Genomic DNA, 13874 nt, shown 5'->3' with positions numbered 1-13874 from the left:
AGAGAGAGAGAGAGAGAGAGAGAGAGAGAGAGAGAGAGAGAGAGAGAAAGTCCCCAGTAGCTAGGTGTTTGAATGGATTTTAAATATAAATTACAAGTTATTTCACCTGGTCAGAGAGAAGAGGCAAATTAAAGAACCAACATGCCCATTAACCTTACTGCCAACAGTGTCATTCCTGCTACAAAGAAATGGGATAAGGACTTAGATCAGTTTCGACAGTATGAGCATCTTGACAAAGTCCTGAGTTTAGTTTCTGAAGGTGGAGAAAGGCAGATGATGTTGCACAAAAGTAGTAATGGCCTAGAAAGTCAACTCATAAAGTATGGGAAGCAGAAGAGATAGATTGATTTTCAAATTGGCACACAAATGGAACCTTTCCAAAGTATTCCATTAAGAAATGTCCAAAAGGGACATTAGTGCTATACAGTAACCACTCCAAATTTTTAAAAGTTTTGATGATAAAGTAATGTTTTCTAGCCAGATTTACAGAAAAAGAGGTTGTGAAATGAATCCCCATCTCCTCTCCATTTTAGGGTGGTAAGGATACCACTTAAGACAATGAAATTGCACAGAGAGGTTTAACAATATTCTTAAAGGTAATATTTAAGAACCCTTACTATTGTGGAAACATAAACAATGATAGTCACAGATTAATAATACCATGCCAGGCAGAGAGGATAATACTTCTAACAATAAAAATGGAAGAGAAACTTGAAACTCCGGTGGTTTGAGGTTTGCCTCACCAAGCCACCACATTTTGTTTTACATATACAGAAAACAATCATTAAACATCTTGGCAAAGTAAACTGATGGTTTTTGGCAGCCTCAATCCATTCTATCATGTCCATCTGAGGTTTGGCATTGTGACAGTTTCTTCTAGTTTTTGTTTGATTTTTTTCCCATTTTCTCATCCCTTGAATGTTCTATTTATATAAAAAGAACTCCAGCTTGCAACACCTCCAATGACTAGGCATCCTGCAGATTGGAGAAAATAACAAGACAAAGCTAGGGAAGCTCATTAAATCCCAAAGCAGGCCAGTTTCCCATGTCTTTGGGGCATAAGATTGACTGGCAATTATCTAATTTACGCAACAATCAATAGATTAGTAAATTGTGTGTTGACCATAGTATCCCTAGCAGAATGACCTGTTATTTTAAGTGATTAGACCCCAGAGTAAACAAATATAAAAAAAACCCTTTCTCTTTGTCTCCACCTGCCTACTAGGTTACCTAAATTGATGGACTCATAAACAGTATTAAAAGATCCAAAACTAAACTACAAACTAGTTCCCCTTTCTAACCCCTACCTTCTACATTTGAAATAGAGACATTACATCTGATTCCTACTACTTCTGCTTCTTTTCTTCAATAGTACATATTATCTCTAACCTCTGGTAACTCGACAACTTATAACTCAGCACACGTTGCCACACCGTTTCAAACTGTCCATTTCTGTCTGTTGTTCAGTTTAGTTCACATGCGGTTATGCAACCGGTAGTATACTAGATGCCTGTTTTAAATATCTTAAGTCTTTTTGTTCTTTAGGACAGTCATTCCTTGTCCTGCTAAAATCAACTCTCTTCTGCCTCCCATGACTACCTAAGGATCATGCATCACTCAGGCCCAACTTCAATTATTACTTTTCCCACGAAGCTCCCAACATTGACCCATAAACAAATGTTAGATTTTATGTCCCGGTCTCAGCACCTAAAGGTTTTTGTTCCCTGGACATGCAATAAATATGCATATACCGTATGTCCAGGGAACAATACACAAATAAATGTCAGTAAACTCGCCATCTATTTGGGAATCCAAAAATCAGGTCTACTATGGTGGTCATCTCTTGAATTCTGTAGTTTAGGGGTAGGCACGCTGCAAAGTGCTGAACAAATCGGTGTTGACTGGTAGATTGATTGATTGATTGATTGATTGATTGACTGAAGTCTTAATTGGGAGTTGTTTGGACAGCCGAGCAAGGTTTAACACAGGCTTTTAAAGCTCCAGCTATTTAGACATGAGCCAGAAATCATGCTTGTCTTTCTGCCTCTGGCAGCTGCAGACCTCACACTAAAGCTTCCCTGCTACTCCATGCCCATTAGGTACCCTCAAATGTTTTATTTGTTAAGTTCAAAATTCTTTGACAAGACTTCCCATTTAATAAAGATACCTAGGGAATATTCTATTTCCTTCTTAAATCATATACACCCCTGGTATTTATATGAAATATATGTTCTCTATTGGAACAACCATACCAGTTCATTTTATTTTACTCTTGAGGTTATAATTCAATTCCTCCTCTAAACCCTCCTATATACCGCTCCCTGCTCGCCTTCAAATTCCTAGCTTCTTTATTCACTAATTGCTATTGGCCATGCAAATCTGATAATTTTCACTTGAAAATTAAGGAACCTAGACACGAGGAGGAAAATGACTTGCTCGAGGTTCACAAATCAGGAGCAGAGATAAAACTAAGGCTCAGCTTTTCTGAAAGTTGTAGATGAAGCTCAGAAAACCCAGGCATGGGGTATGGTCCTGTTGGTAGACTAATCCCTTAGCATCCCAAAGCCCTAGGTTCTATCCCCAGTACTGCCAGAGAAAAAAAAATACACTAGAAAAAAAAAACAACCCACAAAACACTTCAGGTCTTTTGAATCTTAGCCCAATTTCCTTACTCTGATTTGAGATTTAAAACATAAACCTTCCTTTGACCCTAACCTCCAGGAGCATTTATTGACAATATTACCAGTTTCTTCACTAAATTTCATTTTTCATTCCTCTCCTTTCTTTCACCCATTTCTATTTAGCTTTGCTCTTTCCTTAACAAATACAAGTGTGGCATTATAAAAACAAACAAACAAACAAACAGATTTGGAATCAGACAGAAGTTTGAATGCCAGAGGTTTAGCCCAGTGGTACAGCTTTTTTGAACATATAAAGGCCTGAGTTCTGTCTACAGCACTGCAAAATGAAACAAAATGATTAAAATTAGAATAATATTGTGGTGGCACTATGGTTGAAAGCCTCTATTACTAAGCAACACCTCTGCCTCTCAAATTAAGTTTCAATGCCAGGTCTCCCACTTAGTATACAATTTTGAGTCTGTCACTTAACTTCTCTTAGGTCTCAATCCCTTATTTGCATAACTGGGACATCAGTATCCAACCTCAAAGAACTACTATAAATATTACATGAGAACACATGCACAATACCTAGAAACAGACATGTTTGTTCTGATCCCTCCATGTGTAGGCTCTGACCACCCTTTGCATTCAACAGATTGCTGAAAACCAGCCCAAACTGCAGGCCCTCCACTGTAAATATCTGGAAGTATCTGGATTCTTGCCTGATTCCTTTTTCAGCCTATGGTCCTGCCCTCTCTTGATTAACTATGTAAATTAAGAAAGCCCCACAGTCACAGTCAATCCCTCCAAAGAACATGAGTCAGCTCTGACACACGCTCACCCCTGAGTAGTCAAAACATCATCACTCATACTCTCAATTAGAGAGATGCCATTAAAAGCACTTGCCTGTGGAAGTTTGGGGGAGACTTTTTTACTTAAACACAGAAAAAAAAAGAAATGGAAAACAGCAAGACAGCCCAACAAAGACACGGCTTTAGCTTGTCATAGTATTATAAGCAACGATGAGGTTGTAGCCACGAGTATCTAACCCCTTTCCTGAATAACTAGTCAGACCAGCTTTACTCCTAGCTCTACCTCATCTCACCTCCAACCCCCTCTTCTCAACAGAAAAATCAGTTCCTGATAGTACGTGAAAGACAATATAGGAGAACCATTCAAAACTTTCCTGCCAGGGGCTTACAGGAAGAGAAACAGCTAGAAATCTATTGGGTGGCATAGAGGGCCAGAAGACAGTTCCAAGCATCTTTCTTCCGTGGGCTTAACCCTTGATCCTGTCAATGAATACTACCTCCCACATTCCTTAGAGATGTAACATTAAAAGACTTGAGTGAAAGTTAACAGACCATGCCATCGCTGAGAGCACACCAGGAAATAACCACTTCTGTAAAACAGAGGAAAAGCAGTGTAGAAGATGGAGAAGAGCTGCCTGCTGTCAGTCATTTCCACAGGCAGAACAGGAAAAGCCTCCCAAGCCCTTCGTCACAGGCCTTCTGGAAAGAAGAAGCTAGCTCCATGGAGATTCTTACAAAAAACTTAGGATGGCACGAAGAGGTGAAGGAACATGCCAAGATTACTCAGAAAACTGCTAAGCACCTATACATAATGGAAGGTGACAAAAGACTTGTCCCTAACTCAGACACAACAGAAAAAGATGAAGTGTGTCAAATCCTCTGCTTCCACTAGAATTTACCTAATGATTTCAAACTTACCAGCCTCAACTGGCTCCTCTCAGCTCCTATTAGAAGCATGCATGTGCCAAGACAGACAAAGCTGGCATAGCCAAGTAGAAGAGCTCACTGTAACCAAAGGGGGAAACTGGGTTTGGACAGAGGGCAGGGCAGCCAATGAACAAAGAGCCAATGACCCTTGTATGAGAGAGCCCAAACTGTAAGCTTGTAACAACCAGTGCTTGTGGGTGCAGGCTGGGAAGTGAGGACTGGACATGGAATAAAGATGGCTTAGAGGAATGACAACTGAGTTTTGTTCTCTGAGGAAGTGCTCATTCTGTCGCTGGGTACAGTCACAGACACGCTGAGGAGGGTATGAAAGCGAAGTGAAAAGGGAGGGGTTAGAAATGACTTTGAGAGCACAAGTCATCTTGATCCTTGCCACTTCAGTGCCCCAACAGGATGGCTCTGCCCAAATAAACATGCCAGTGTGGTGTGGGGAAGAACCAGATCATCTCTTGCAAAACAAAGACACGTGACTAGCTTTCCACTTGCCTCTTTGCACTAAAGGTGGCTAAGGGACATGAGGACACAAATTTTACTTCATTCTAGCCCTTAGAACATAATCTTTAGCTATGAGCAATTGTATTTCAATTTACTCATTGATGACTTAATTAAAGTCTGTCAGAAATAAGTGTCTTAAAGAGCAGCAGGAAACAAACAAAATATCTGGCTTTATAGATGCTAAGAGAAAGTGATCTCATTATCAACGTGCTCAGTACAAAATGGTTGCAAAAGATAATTCTCAGGTAAACCTGGAGGTCAGTTTGCAGGGAAATATAGCACACATATTGAGGGTCTGAGGACATTAGGCACTGATGGCAACAGAAATCCCACAGTCACCCAGATCTGGGTAGCAGAACTAGCTAGGGCGTTTTTCTATAACTTAGAGATGTTTTCCAAGAATATCTTGTATAAGTAAGCATCGTGGAACTCTGAGTACCACTTCTTTTGGGGGTGGGTTTATTTTGAGACAGAGTTTCTCTGTAGCTTTGGAGCCTGTTATGGAACTCGCTCTGTAGACCAGGCTGGCCTTGAACTCACAGAGATCCACCTATTTCTGCCTCTCAAGTGCTGGGATTAAAGGCGTGCACCACCACTGCCAGGCCTAAATTCCTTCTCTTATAGACAAATAGTATACAGTATGGTTATGTGGAATAATTTCATTGGCCATAGCTATGGATTAAATAGGTCTCTCTAGAATTATTCTGAATGAGCCTAATGACAACTAATTGTCAAGGGTCACTGTGGACATGCTTTCTAGACTTCAACTCTTTTTCCTTTAGACCCATTGTCCTCCAATAATGAGGGTTAAGTCCTGCTCCAATCCACTCCCTGGTCTATGCTTCAGGAGGAAAAAAGGCATTTTCCCAGATCAGGTGATAAATGGTGAAATACCGGGAGATAGATCTACAAAAGCCTGTAAATCTAAGTCCTCCAACAGGAGTAACTTCTGTGGCTATTTCAGATCCAAACAGAAGACTCCAGAATTGCAGGAACCACTGTGTCAACAGCAGTATATCTAATGAGACATGGGGCAGAGACTCCATATCCAAACCTCTACATAAAGACTATATATATATATATATATATATATATATATATATATATATATATATATATATGAGAGAGAGACTGCTTATATGTCACATATGACTGGTATTTTCAATTTTGGAAATAATTACTTTTCCTAGGAGGGAAGTTCAGACAGGTTAAAAAAATCCAAATTTTGATTTTGACAGCATTTATTAAATGCCATCTCCTCCTCTGTAATTTAATGAGGTCTTTATTTAGATAGATATGCTCCATAAAGGCAAGTCTTATGCCTTCTGTCTCCTTTCCCATGGAGTGTCTTTCTCATGGCTGCTCTGGGCTAGGAGCAGGGGAAATTCCACATTAATTGTAGGAGATAAAACTTGTCACTCAAAAATGTCTTACATGTGGCTAGGGAGATGGCTCGGTGGGTAAAGTGTTTGCTGTGTAAGCACGAGGAGCCATGTTTGGATCCCTAGCACCCACATAGGTGGGATGATGAATACCTATAACCCCAGCACTGGGGCAGGGTCAGGAATAGATGGATCCCAGAGGCTCAAAGGCCAAGCAGTCCAGACAATGAAAGAGCTCTAGGCTCAGAGACCCAGTCTCAAAAAATATAGTAGAGAACACAGGGGGAAAAAAATCCAACATCTGCCTCTGACCTCCACACATGCTCAAGCACACACACTTGCAAACACATACATACCACATACACACATACACAATTCATCACATGGCTTTCCTCCATGCTTATGTAAGGACCCTAGACAAGTAGTGATTACCAGAAGTATAGTACTTCCTTCAACTATTAGACATCGACACAGGCCTTCTATGACTGGGCCACCAGATAAACCTAACCACCCTCAGCTGTATCTTCTTTTAATAATACTTATGAGTGTGTGTGAGCATGTGTAAAGGAGCCTGCGGAGGTCAGAAGAAGGTTGAGCCCTTGAAACTGTTATAGTTTTGAGCTGTCATTTAGATAATGGAAATCAAACCAAGGTCTCCTGCAAGAACAGAAGCCCTCTTAACTGCTGAGCCATCTTTCCACACCTCGCCCCCTCAGCTGTATGTTTTTAAAAGAATGGTCTATAGATGAAGCTCAGTGGTAGGAGGCATACTTACCATGAAAAAGGCCCTGGAAGCAATTCTCAGCACAAAAAAAGTCTCCGTTTCTATAATTTTCGCCAGTTGCCATATTCTGTTGTGGGCTCCATAAGTTAAGAAAAAAGTAGGGGATGTAGTTCAGTGGTAGAGTACAATGTCCTATGTTTGATCTTGAGCACCAGAAATTGAGGTGGAGAGAGAGAGAGAGAGAGAGAGAGAGAGAGAGAGAGAGAGAGAGAGAGATAACACACATACAGTGGACAAAGTGGAGTAGATCCAGAGTGGAAAGAGTAAGCTCAGATCCCATAAGAGTTGAGAAAGTCCATAAATCTTATTCTTGAAAGTACAGAGGGGAGGGGAACACTGAATCTCAGACCCCATAAGAAAACGTTGAGGAAGCACATAAATTTTTTTCCATCCTCTCAAGGGCTTTTTCTACATTAGAGAAAGCAGCATTGTTCTGTATGGTCCAACTTGCAGAGTTTAGCCCCATGGATGATAGGCAAGAAGAAATGTTTGCAGTTCAACATAGGGGGAAAATTGTCCACAGCTAAGACCTGACAGCAGAGAAATGGACAGGCTTAAATACGCACATGCTCCCCCAGGATCAGTAGAGAACGTATCAGAGAGATATGCAAGATATCCTCCACAGCAAGTTCCTTAATGATCTTAAACTAGGTGACTTCCCAAAACTTTGAGACTCAGTCCCCGAGTCCCACCAGGAGCAGCAGCAGTCCAGCAGCCCCGAGTTAAGCATGCCCTTCGGGACATGGTGGCAGCGGGCACTGGGAGCATGCCTTCCTGTAATCTCTATTGCTCTTCATTAACTTCTCACAGATGGCTCCGCACATTTTCCTCTGGTTGGACGAAGCCTAACTATAAACACAGTCATGCCCTCTCATGATAATTGCCCCATAACTAGCAGTCTCCGTCTGAAATTGTCTCTTTTTCTCTTTAACAAAATTCCTGGAGAGGGTTCTGGGAAAAGCAAGGGGGAAACATTTTAACTGTTTAAAGAACAATGCTCAAATGTCTTCCAGCTGGAGCTATTGTCTTTGGGGTTTCGGAGAGGGAAAACCCTGTGACAGGCATGGCCCCCTTTCCTTCAGAGGACAAATCAGCAGGATACTGGGTATATCTGACAGACCTAAAATCCTATGCAAGTTCCATATGACAGGACCTAAAAGTCTACGTATGCAATGCTTAGCTAAGCTTTACAAGGCATACTATACAATCTTCTTGTTCTGCCTTCCTCTTCTGTCCTTGGTTAGATTCCAATTCCATGTCCCCACATGCTGTGTCCTTTCTAGAAGGAAGGCAGAAATAAATCATAGAACCGATGCAGTAGACACCTTTGTAGATTCTGGTGGGGAAGATCAGGGTAGGATTCATATAAGCAATCAGACTGTATTTATCTCCTACAATCCATACCCTGTGAAGATACTTTGGGGACTGCCAGGCCCTTGCTGGGGTGGGGCTAGGTCTGACGCAGCTGAACTATCTGAAAGGTATATCATTGCTTATATAACCTCTGCATCCAACAGGGGCTCAAAAGCACAGTCACAAGAAAAGCTTGAATCTGATCATTTGGGACGCCCTTTAAAGTTTCAGCTCCCTCCTTTTGTGAGTTTAGCAATCAGGGTAGAGTGGGAAGCAGTAGAGCCTACGAAGAAGTTGAAGATCAGGCCCTGCCTTTGTATGAGGTCAAGGATAGCAAAGGGTTTATCAAAGTCATTCTCACATCCTCTGTGATAGTGAACATGAGGCAGGCATGCCTATTGGCACTCTGTGAATAGTGACTTGGATCTGCCAGGGGTAAAATGGCAGGGGAATATCCATGCATGCTATGTAAGCATTCTCCTGCAGACTCCTCTCCCACGCCACCCCACTTTGTTAGAGAACAGTAACTAGCTCCCGTTTGACTCACTGTGCTAAATTGAGAAACCTAACCAAAAAACAGGCCAGAAAAAATGCAAATCTGTTGGGTGAGTGAGCACAATCTTCTGTCCTGTCTTTTCATCCTAGTTTTCCTCCTCCTTTCCCCGCATCTGACACTGGTCCCCATCCTTTCTTTTCTTTAAGTTTAACTTAAAGGCACATGTTTACGAACTTGAAATGAACCCAGGAACCTTAGGCTGCAGTTCAATTTTTTTCCTCCTTCTATCCCTTCCACACACAAGAAGGATACTGCTTGAATCTCTGTAGCCTCTAAAAGACCCTATATGATACAGATTCACTGGTGCCAGAGTTTGCAAGGTTCACTTATTACCCCCCAAAAGTTATTTTCCAATGCAAGATGTTACCTTCATCTAAACTGTCTAAACTGTAGATAAGGACCCTGCACAGTAAAGCAGAAACATCTGATTAGAAGAAAATCTCCATTTCATTGAACAATACCCTTCCAGATCTAGTATGAGAAGCTAGTCAAAGAAATTAACCGTAGTAAGGTCAAAGGACCACTCCCTCATGGTCATCTTCTTTCATTTGTCATGACTTCAGTAATACTACCATAGCATATGGAAAAATCATAAACTACCTCCTAAAATTTGAGATAATCAATACAATTGGCTTTAACTGCTCTTTTTGGCACTTGATTATCAATAGAAAACCACTTGATTATCCACTTTTTGTCACTTGATTATCAACAGATAGCTATACAAGTCTCACTAAATCAGGCAGCTGAATTCTGGATATCTGCGATGATTTTCCCAACCTGATCATTTCCGGGTCTAAAGGTCTGTCCATGGCATATGGAAAGCAAGCTTTCCTATCCCACACCTCCTCCTCCTACCAAGCACCCTTTCTCAATTTCCTTCATCTCCCTGATATCCTTACCTTTCCCAAACAGGCGCAACACATCATCCTAACCAAAACTACTTTTGTATTTCCCCAGCACCAAAGGAGGTTTGCTGCCATTTTCTATCATGGCTCTGGGCTCTTCTGTCTTTCACAAACCTAAGTTATTCAGTTACCAAAACAGTCTTTCCCCCACCTCCTTGGGCCCAGACTTCATTAATGTATACCTGAAATCCAGTCATCATGGAGGACTTCATGGCATGGAAAACATCACTGGAGTTAGAGGCTGAGAAGACTAGATTAGATATATCCCTGAAAGCTATTAGTCCGTGTTTCTCACAACCTGTAGTACTCCCCCCAAAATCAAGATATTCTCTAGGTCGTGGTAAATAAACAGCATGATGGACTGAAGCAAGCAACTAGATGCACTAAAGAGTTGGTTTTCCATCAGATGTTCTGTAGCCTTCCCTGACTGTCTCCCAGTGTGTCTGAGATAGGCTCAGGAAGTAAGGGATGAGAAGCACAGCACCATCAGATGCAAGTGAAACAGCCATCTTCCTGACTACATAGCAGTTCTGGTGAAAAGAGTGCCAGGGCTAGGACAATGGGTTCCCTACCAAACCATCACAGTGTCATTTAAGGACTACCCACTTCAAATTCATTTTAGACCTAGGGATGCCCAGGAAAGGCGAGTGGTATTCCCAGGATTCCAGAGCAAAGAATGACAAGGCAAGGATTAGAATCCAGATAGTTTTCATTTACCAGTTCAACTCTATTTCTAACCCAAAGCCACCAGTGAATGCAGACTTGTGGGGAGACAGCTGGATTATTCTAAAGCATAAAGGAAGCACAGTAAAATAGAAAAAAAGAGAGAATGGAAATAATGAAATATCTCATGAAATGAAATAAAAATGCATTAAAGTATAAAGAATGAAAATGGGATTAATGAAACATAGTTTGCTAAGAAAAAAAAAACAGCCAAACATTATACTGGGAAAAAAAACACCCCCTTTATGTAACATCCTAGCTAACCCAGTTATACCTGGCTTTTACTCTTAGGAGCCAGGCTGTTTGAAAGCAATGGGGAAAGTGATTTTACCTCCTGCATATCCGTGCATGTAATAATGAACCTTCATATAATAGGGGCCAAGTGTGCATTCAGCAGAAACGGAATCATTAAAAGGCACCCTGCCTCTCCACACGCGAGGCACTTCCTTCACAGTGTGGCCAAGAAAACCCTCATCTACCCCCAAATAATCCCCACGCCAGACCACAAATTGCTGGCTGCCCCATGCTTAGTAACACCCCCTGCCATGCTCCTATGGGCTCAGAAAATAGTTCAGGACCACAGCAGCATGCACTCTCAGAGGTGTCTGGCAGGTTGGGTCAGCCTGGACAAAGCTGAAAAATGACCTCTCCAGGGCAGGTTGTCTAGGCCAACTGAAAATTCTGTGGGCGGCCCGAGGAGGAAAAGAAAGGGAGGAACTGCCAGACTACCGTGGGCTGCATATCCCATTGTGACCTTGGTAGAAAGAGAGGGGAAGAGGAGGAGTTTGATTAGAAGAAATTCTTCAAGGCTAGGATACCCCTCTCTCCAGTGGGGCTGTTTGATTTTTTTAAGTAGTTTGCTCCAGAGAACACCCAGGGAAGTGTTGGGGGAGGTGAGGAATACAGTACAAAGGCATCTATTTCAGTCTGGTTACAAATATTGGATGAAGAGCGCCTGGTTTGGGGAGGCTAAAGGTCCTCTCGAGGTCCCTGCCATTACCCCCCCCCCAAATGTTACCTTAATACACCTCAGAGAGCCAGAGCTGACTGACTCACACCCGAGCAACATAAAACGTTGCCCCAACACCTGAAGAACGCTCATACAAGTTAGTTAGTGAGCCATTCCATCGCATGGAGAAAGCAACATGGGTTATGATGGAGGAGGGGGCAGTAATCCCCAGAGCCCAGGTGCTATGTTAACTACACGGAAAAACAGAGTCCCTATAGTCACATTTGTTACCTTAAAAAAGCTACGTCTTTCTACCTCCCGCCAAAACCGCCATCTACAATCTCAACTGTAGTTTGCGTGGTTTGGAAGAGCGCGCGAGAGAGCTGAGTGTGTAGAGAAACTAAAACAACAGCAAAAATGGGCTAAAGTTCAGGAAGTCCCTCCACCTGGCAGTCTAGTGCTTCAAGGTGAGTCGTCTTACAAGTCACTCTTCCAGTAACTGCCCCAACTGCCCCCCTCCTCCACCCTCACTTTGGAGGCTCCAGAGCTCTTGGGGGAGCTTCTCTCCCCTGGCCTCTAGCTGCAACTTGGTTCCAGCTGATCACAGGCTCCTAAATCAAACCAACCCTAGTGGCCACTTCAGCACAGCTGTGCTCCACGGCACAAAAGTTCTCTCCACACTTCTCAGCGCGCAAGAAATCGCGCCGGCGCGGGGCAGTACTCGGGAGGGAGGAAAAGGCCGAGTGAAACCGGCAGCAAGCAACGCCCCGGCGCTGAACACGGGGTGTGTGTGCGTCCGGCTGCGGGACAAGAGACTGAGAAAAGTCAGCAATGCCTCATCCCCCTAGCTCTGCGCCAGACCCTAGCCCAGCAACCTGCCTCGGGCAGGACAGCCCCAGGGAGAGCAGGGGGAGCTAGCGCCGAGCCCCACCGCCCGAGCCCTCAGCCCCTCGCTGTCTTGCGGGGCGCAGGGGCCTCCGAAACAAGGAGAACCCCCAGCAGCCGCCATTTCCTGCAGCCCACACGGAGGTGAGTGGCCTCCTCGTCGTGAGGGGAGCCGGGCTGCCCCAGTGCCCTGCGAGTGGGACTGCGCGCACAGCTCAGGCAGGGCCGGGTGGCTCAGGTCCCATCCTCCAGCCACACTGAGCTGCAGCCCGCTCCCGCAGCACGATCCCCCTCCGTGCGCCTACAGCCCCTCGGACTCCGGCCGGCCAAGTCGCCAAGTGGGGCTGAGGCCCGCACCGGCGCACTCTTGCGCACCCGCTAGCCCATTCAAAGTTGGACGCCGTGAGGAGCGAGCCAGCGCTCCTTACCTTCGACACCGTGAGCGGCTCGCAGTGCTCCAAGCCCCCCTTCAGGGTGAAGCCCCAGGGCGCCCCCCCTTGCAGCTGCACCGGGACGTACTGGAAGGACCCCGGCCGGCTCTCCATCCTCGGCTCGGCTGGCCAGGCGCCGCCGGGCTCCTTTTCCGCGGGGGCTACCGAGCCTCCGCCCCCAGCAGCTCAGCCACCATCGTCCTCCAGCGCCGCGCCGCCCCGCTCCGCCTACTCTCCCGGCTGGAGACGCTCAGGCAGCTAGTGAGCCCTAGGAGGAAATGACACGGAGCTGGAGAGAGGGGGGAGGGGGAAGAGAAGGGGGAAAAAGAAAAGAAGGAAAGAGAGGCGGAGGGATGGTGCTTAATGGACAAGAAAACGGAGCAATAGGGAGGGGCAGTCTCTGGGACCTCGCCTATAGGATCGCTGAGGAGTGGGAGCAAGGCGAGGCCTCACATCAATTGTTACATTGTTTCATTCAAGTAGGCCCCCTCTTTGGTCCTCCTCTTTACTGCGGAGCTACCCGCCCCTCCTTCAGTCCAAGCAAACCGAGGTGAAAGTCAGTGTGCATGGCCCTCATGGCCTAGTACACTTTTCTGATTAGCGCCTTCAAGTTTTTGAGAGCCTTTTCTTCAAAAGTTCCTGAGACCCAGGTCCTGGAGCGGGGGAGGGGGCTTACAAGACTGCTAATCTGGACCTTGCCTACAGGGGTGGAAAGGAAAGTACACTCAGAACCAGCGAATATAGTGGGGTTGTGAGTGTAGGCTGCTCCATGGACACACTAGTTGTGTGGAGTCATGATGGAACATTGCCTAGGAGCATAGTTTAAATGAAGGAACACTGAGGATGTCCCTGCTCGGTTATAAGCTAGCTCCCTGCTGGTGTCTATGGGAGTCCTGTGAGAGTCCCAGCCATCCAGGACTCCTGGCACTGCCTTGCACTTGCCCCACAGAGATGAGCAAGCCAAGGATCTGCAAAGTTATGCCTAGCAGAAAACAAGCCTCTAAGAAAGAGCATCCATTGATAAGATAGCCAA

At 44.5% G+C, this 13874-nt stretch overlaps 1 protein-coding gene across 1 annotated transcript in view; it reads right to left on the bottom strand.

Moving 5' to 3' along the window:
- Shroom4 (shroom family member 4) overlaps positions 1-12964 on the bottom strand; it is a 200284-nt gene extending 187320 nt beyond the window's left edge. Inside the window, exon 1 of the mRNA XM_005352766.3 lies at positions 12839-12964. Coding sequence (XP_005352823.1) covers positions 12839-12955 — 117 coding nt within the window. The 5' untranslated portion in view covers positions 12956-12964. The remainder of the gene's footprint in view (positions 1-12838) is intronic.
- Positions 12965-13874: the final 910 nt, after the last annotated feature.

The sequence above is a fragment of the Microtus ochrogaster genome, chromosome 10, assembly GCF_000317375.1.
Source record: "Microtus ochrogaster isolate Prairie Vole_2 chromosome 10, MicOch1.0, whole genome shotgun sequence".
Lineage (NCBI taxonomy): Eukaryota > Metazoa > Chordata > Mammalia > Rodentia > Cricetidae > Microtus > Microtus ochrogaster.
This window is presented reverse-complemented; position numbering and strand designations above follow the sequence as displayed.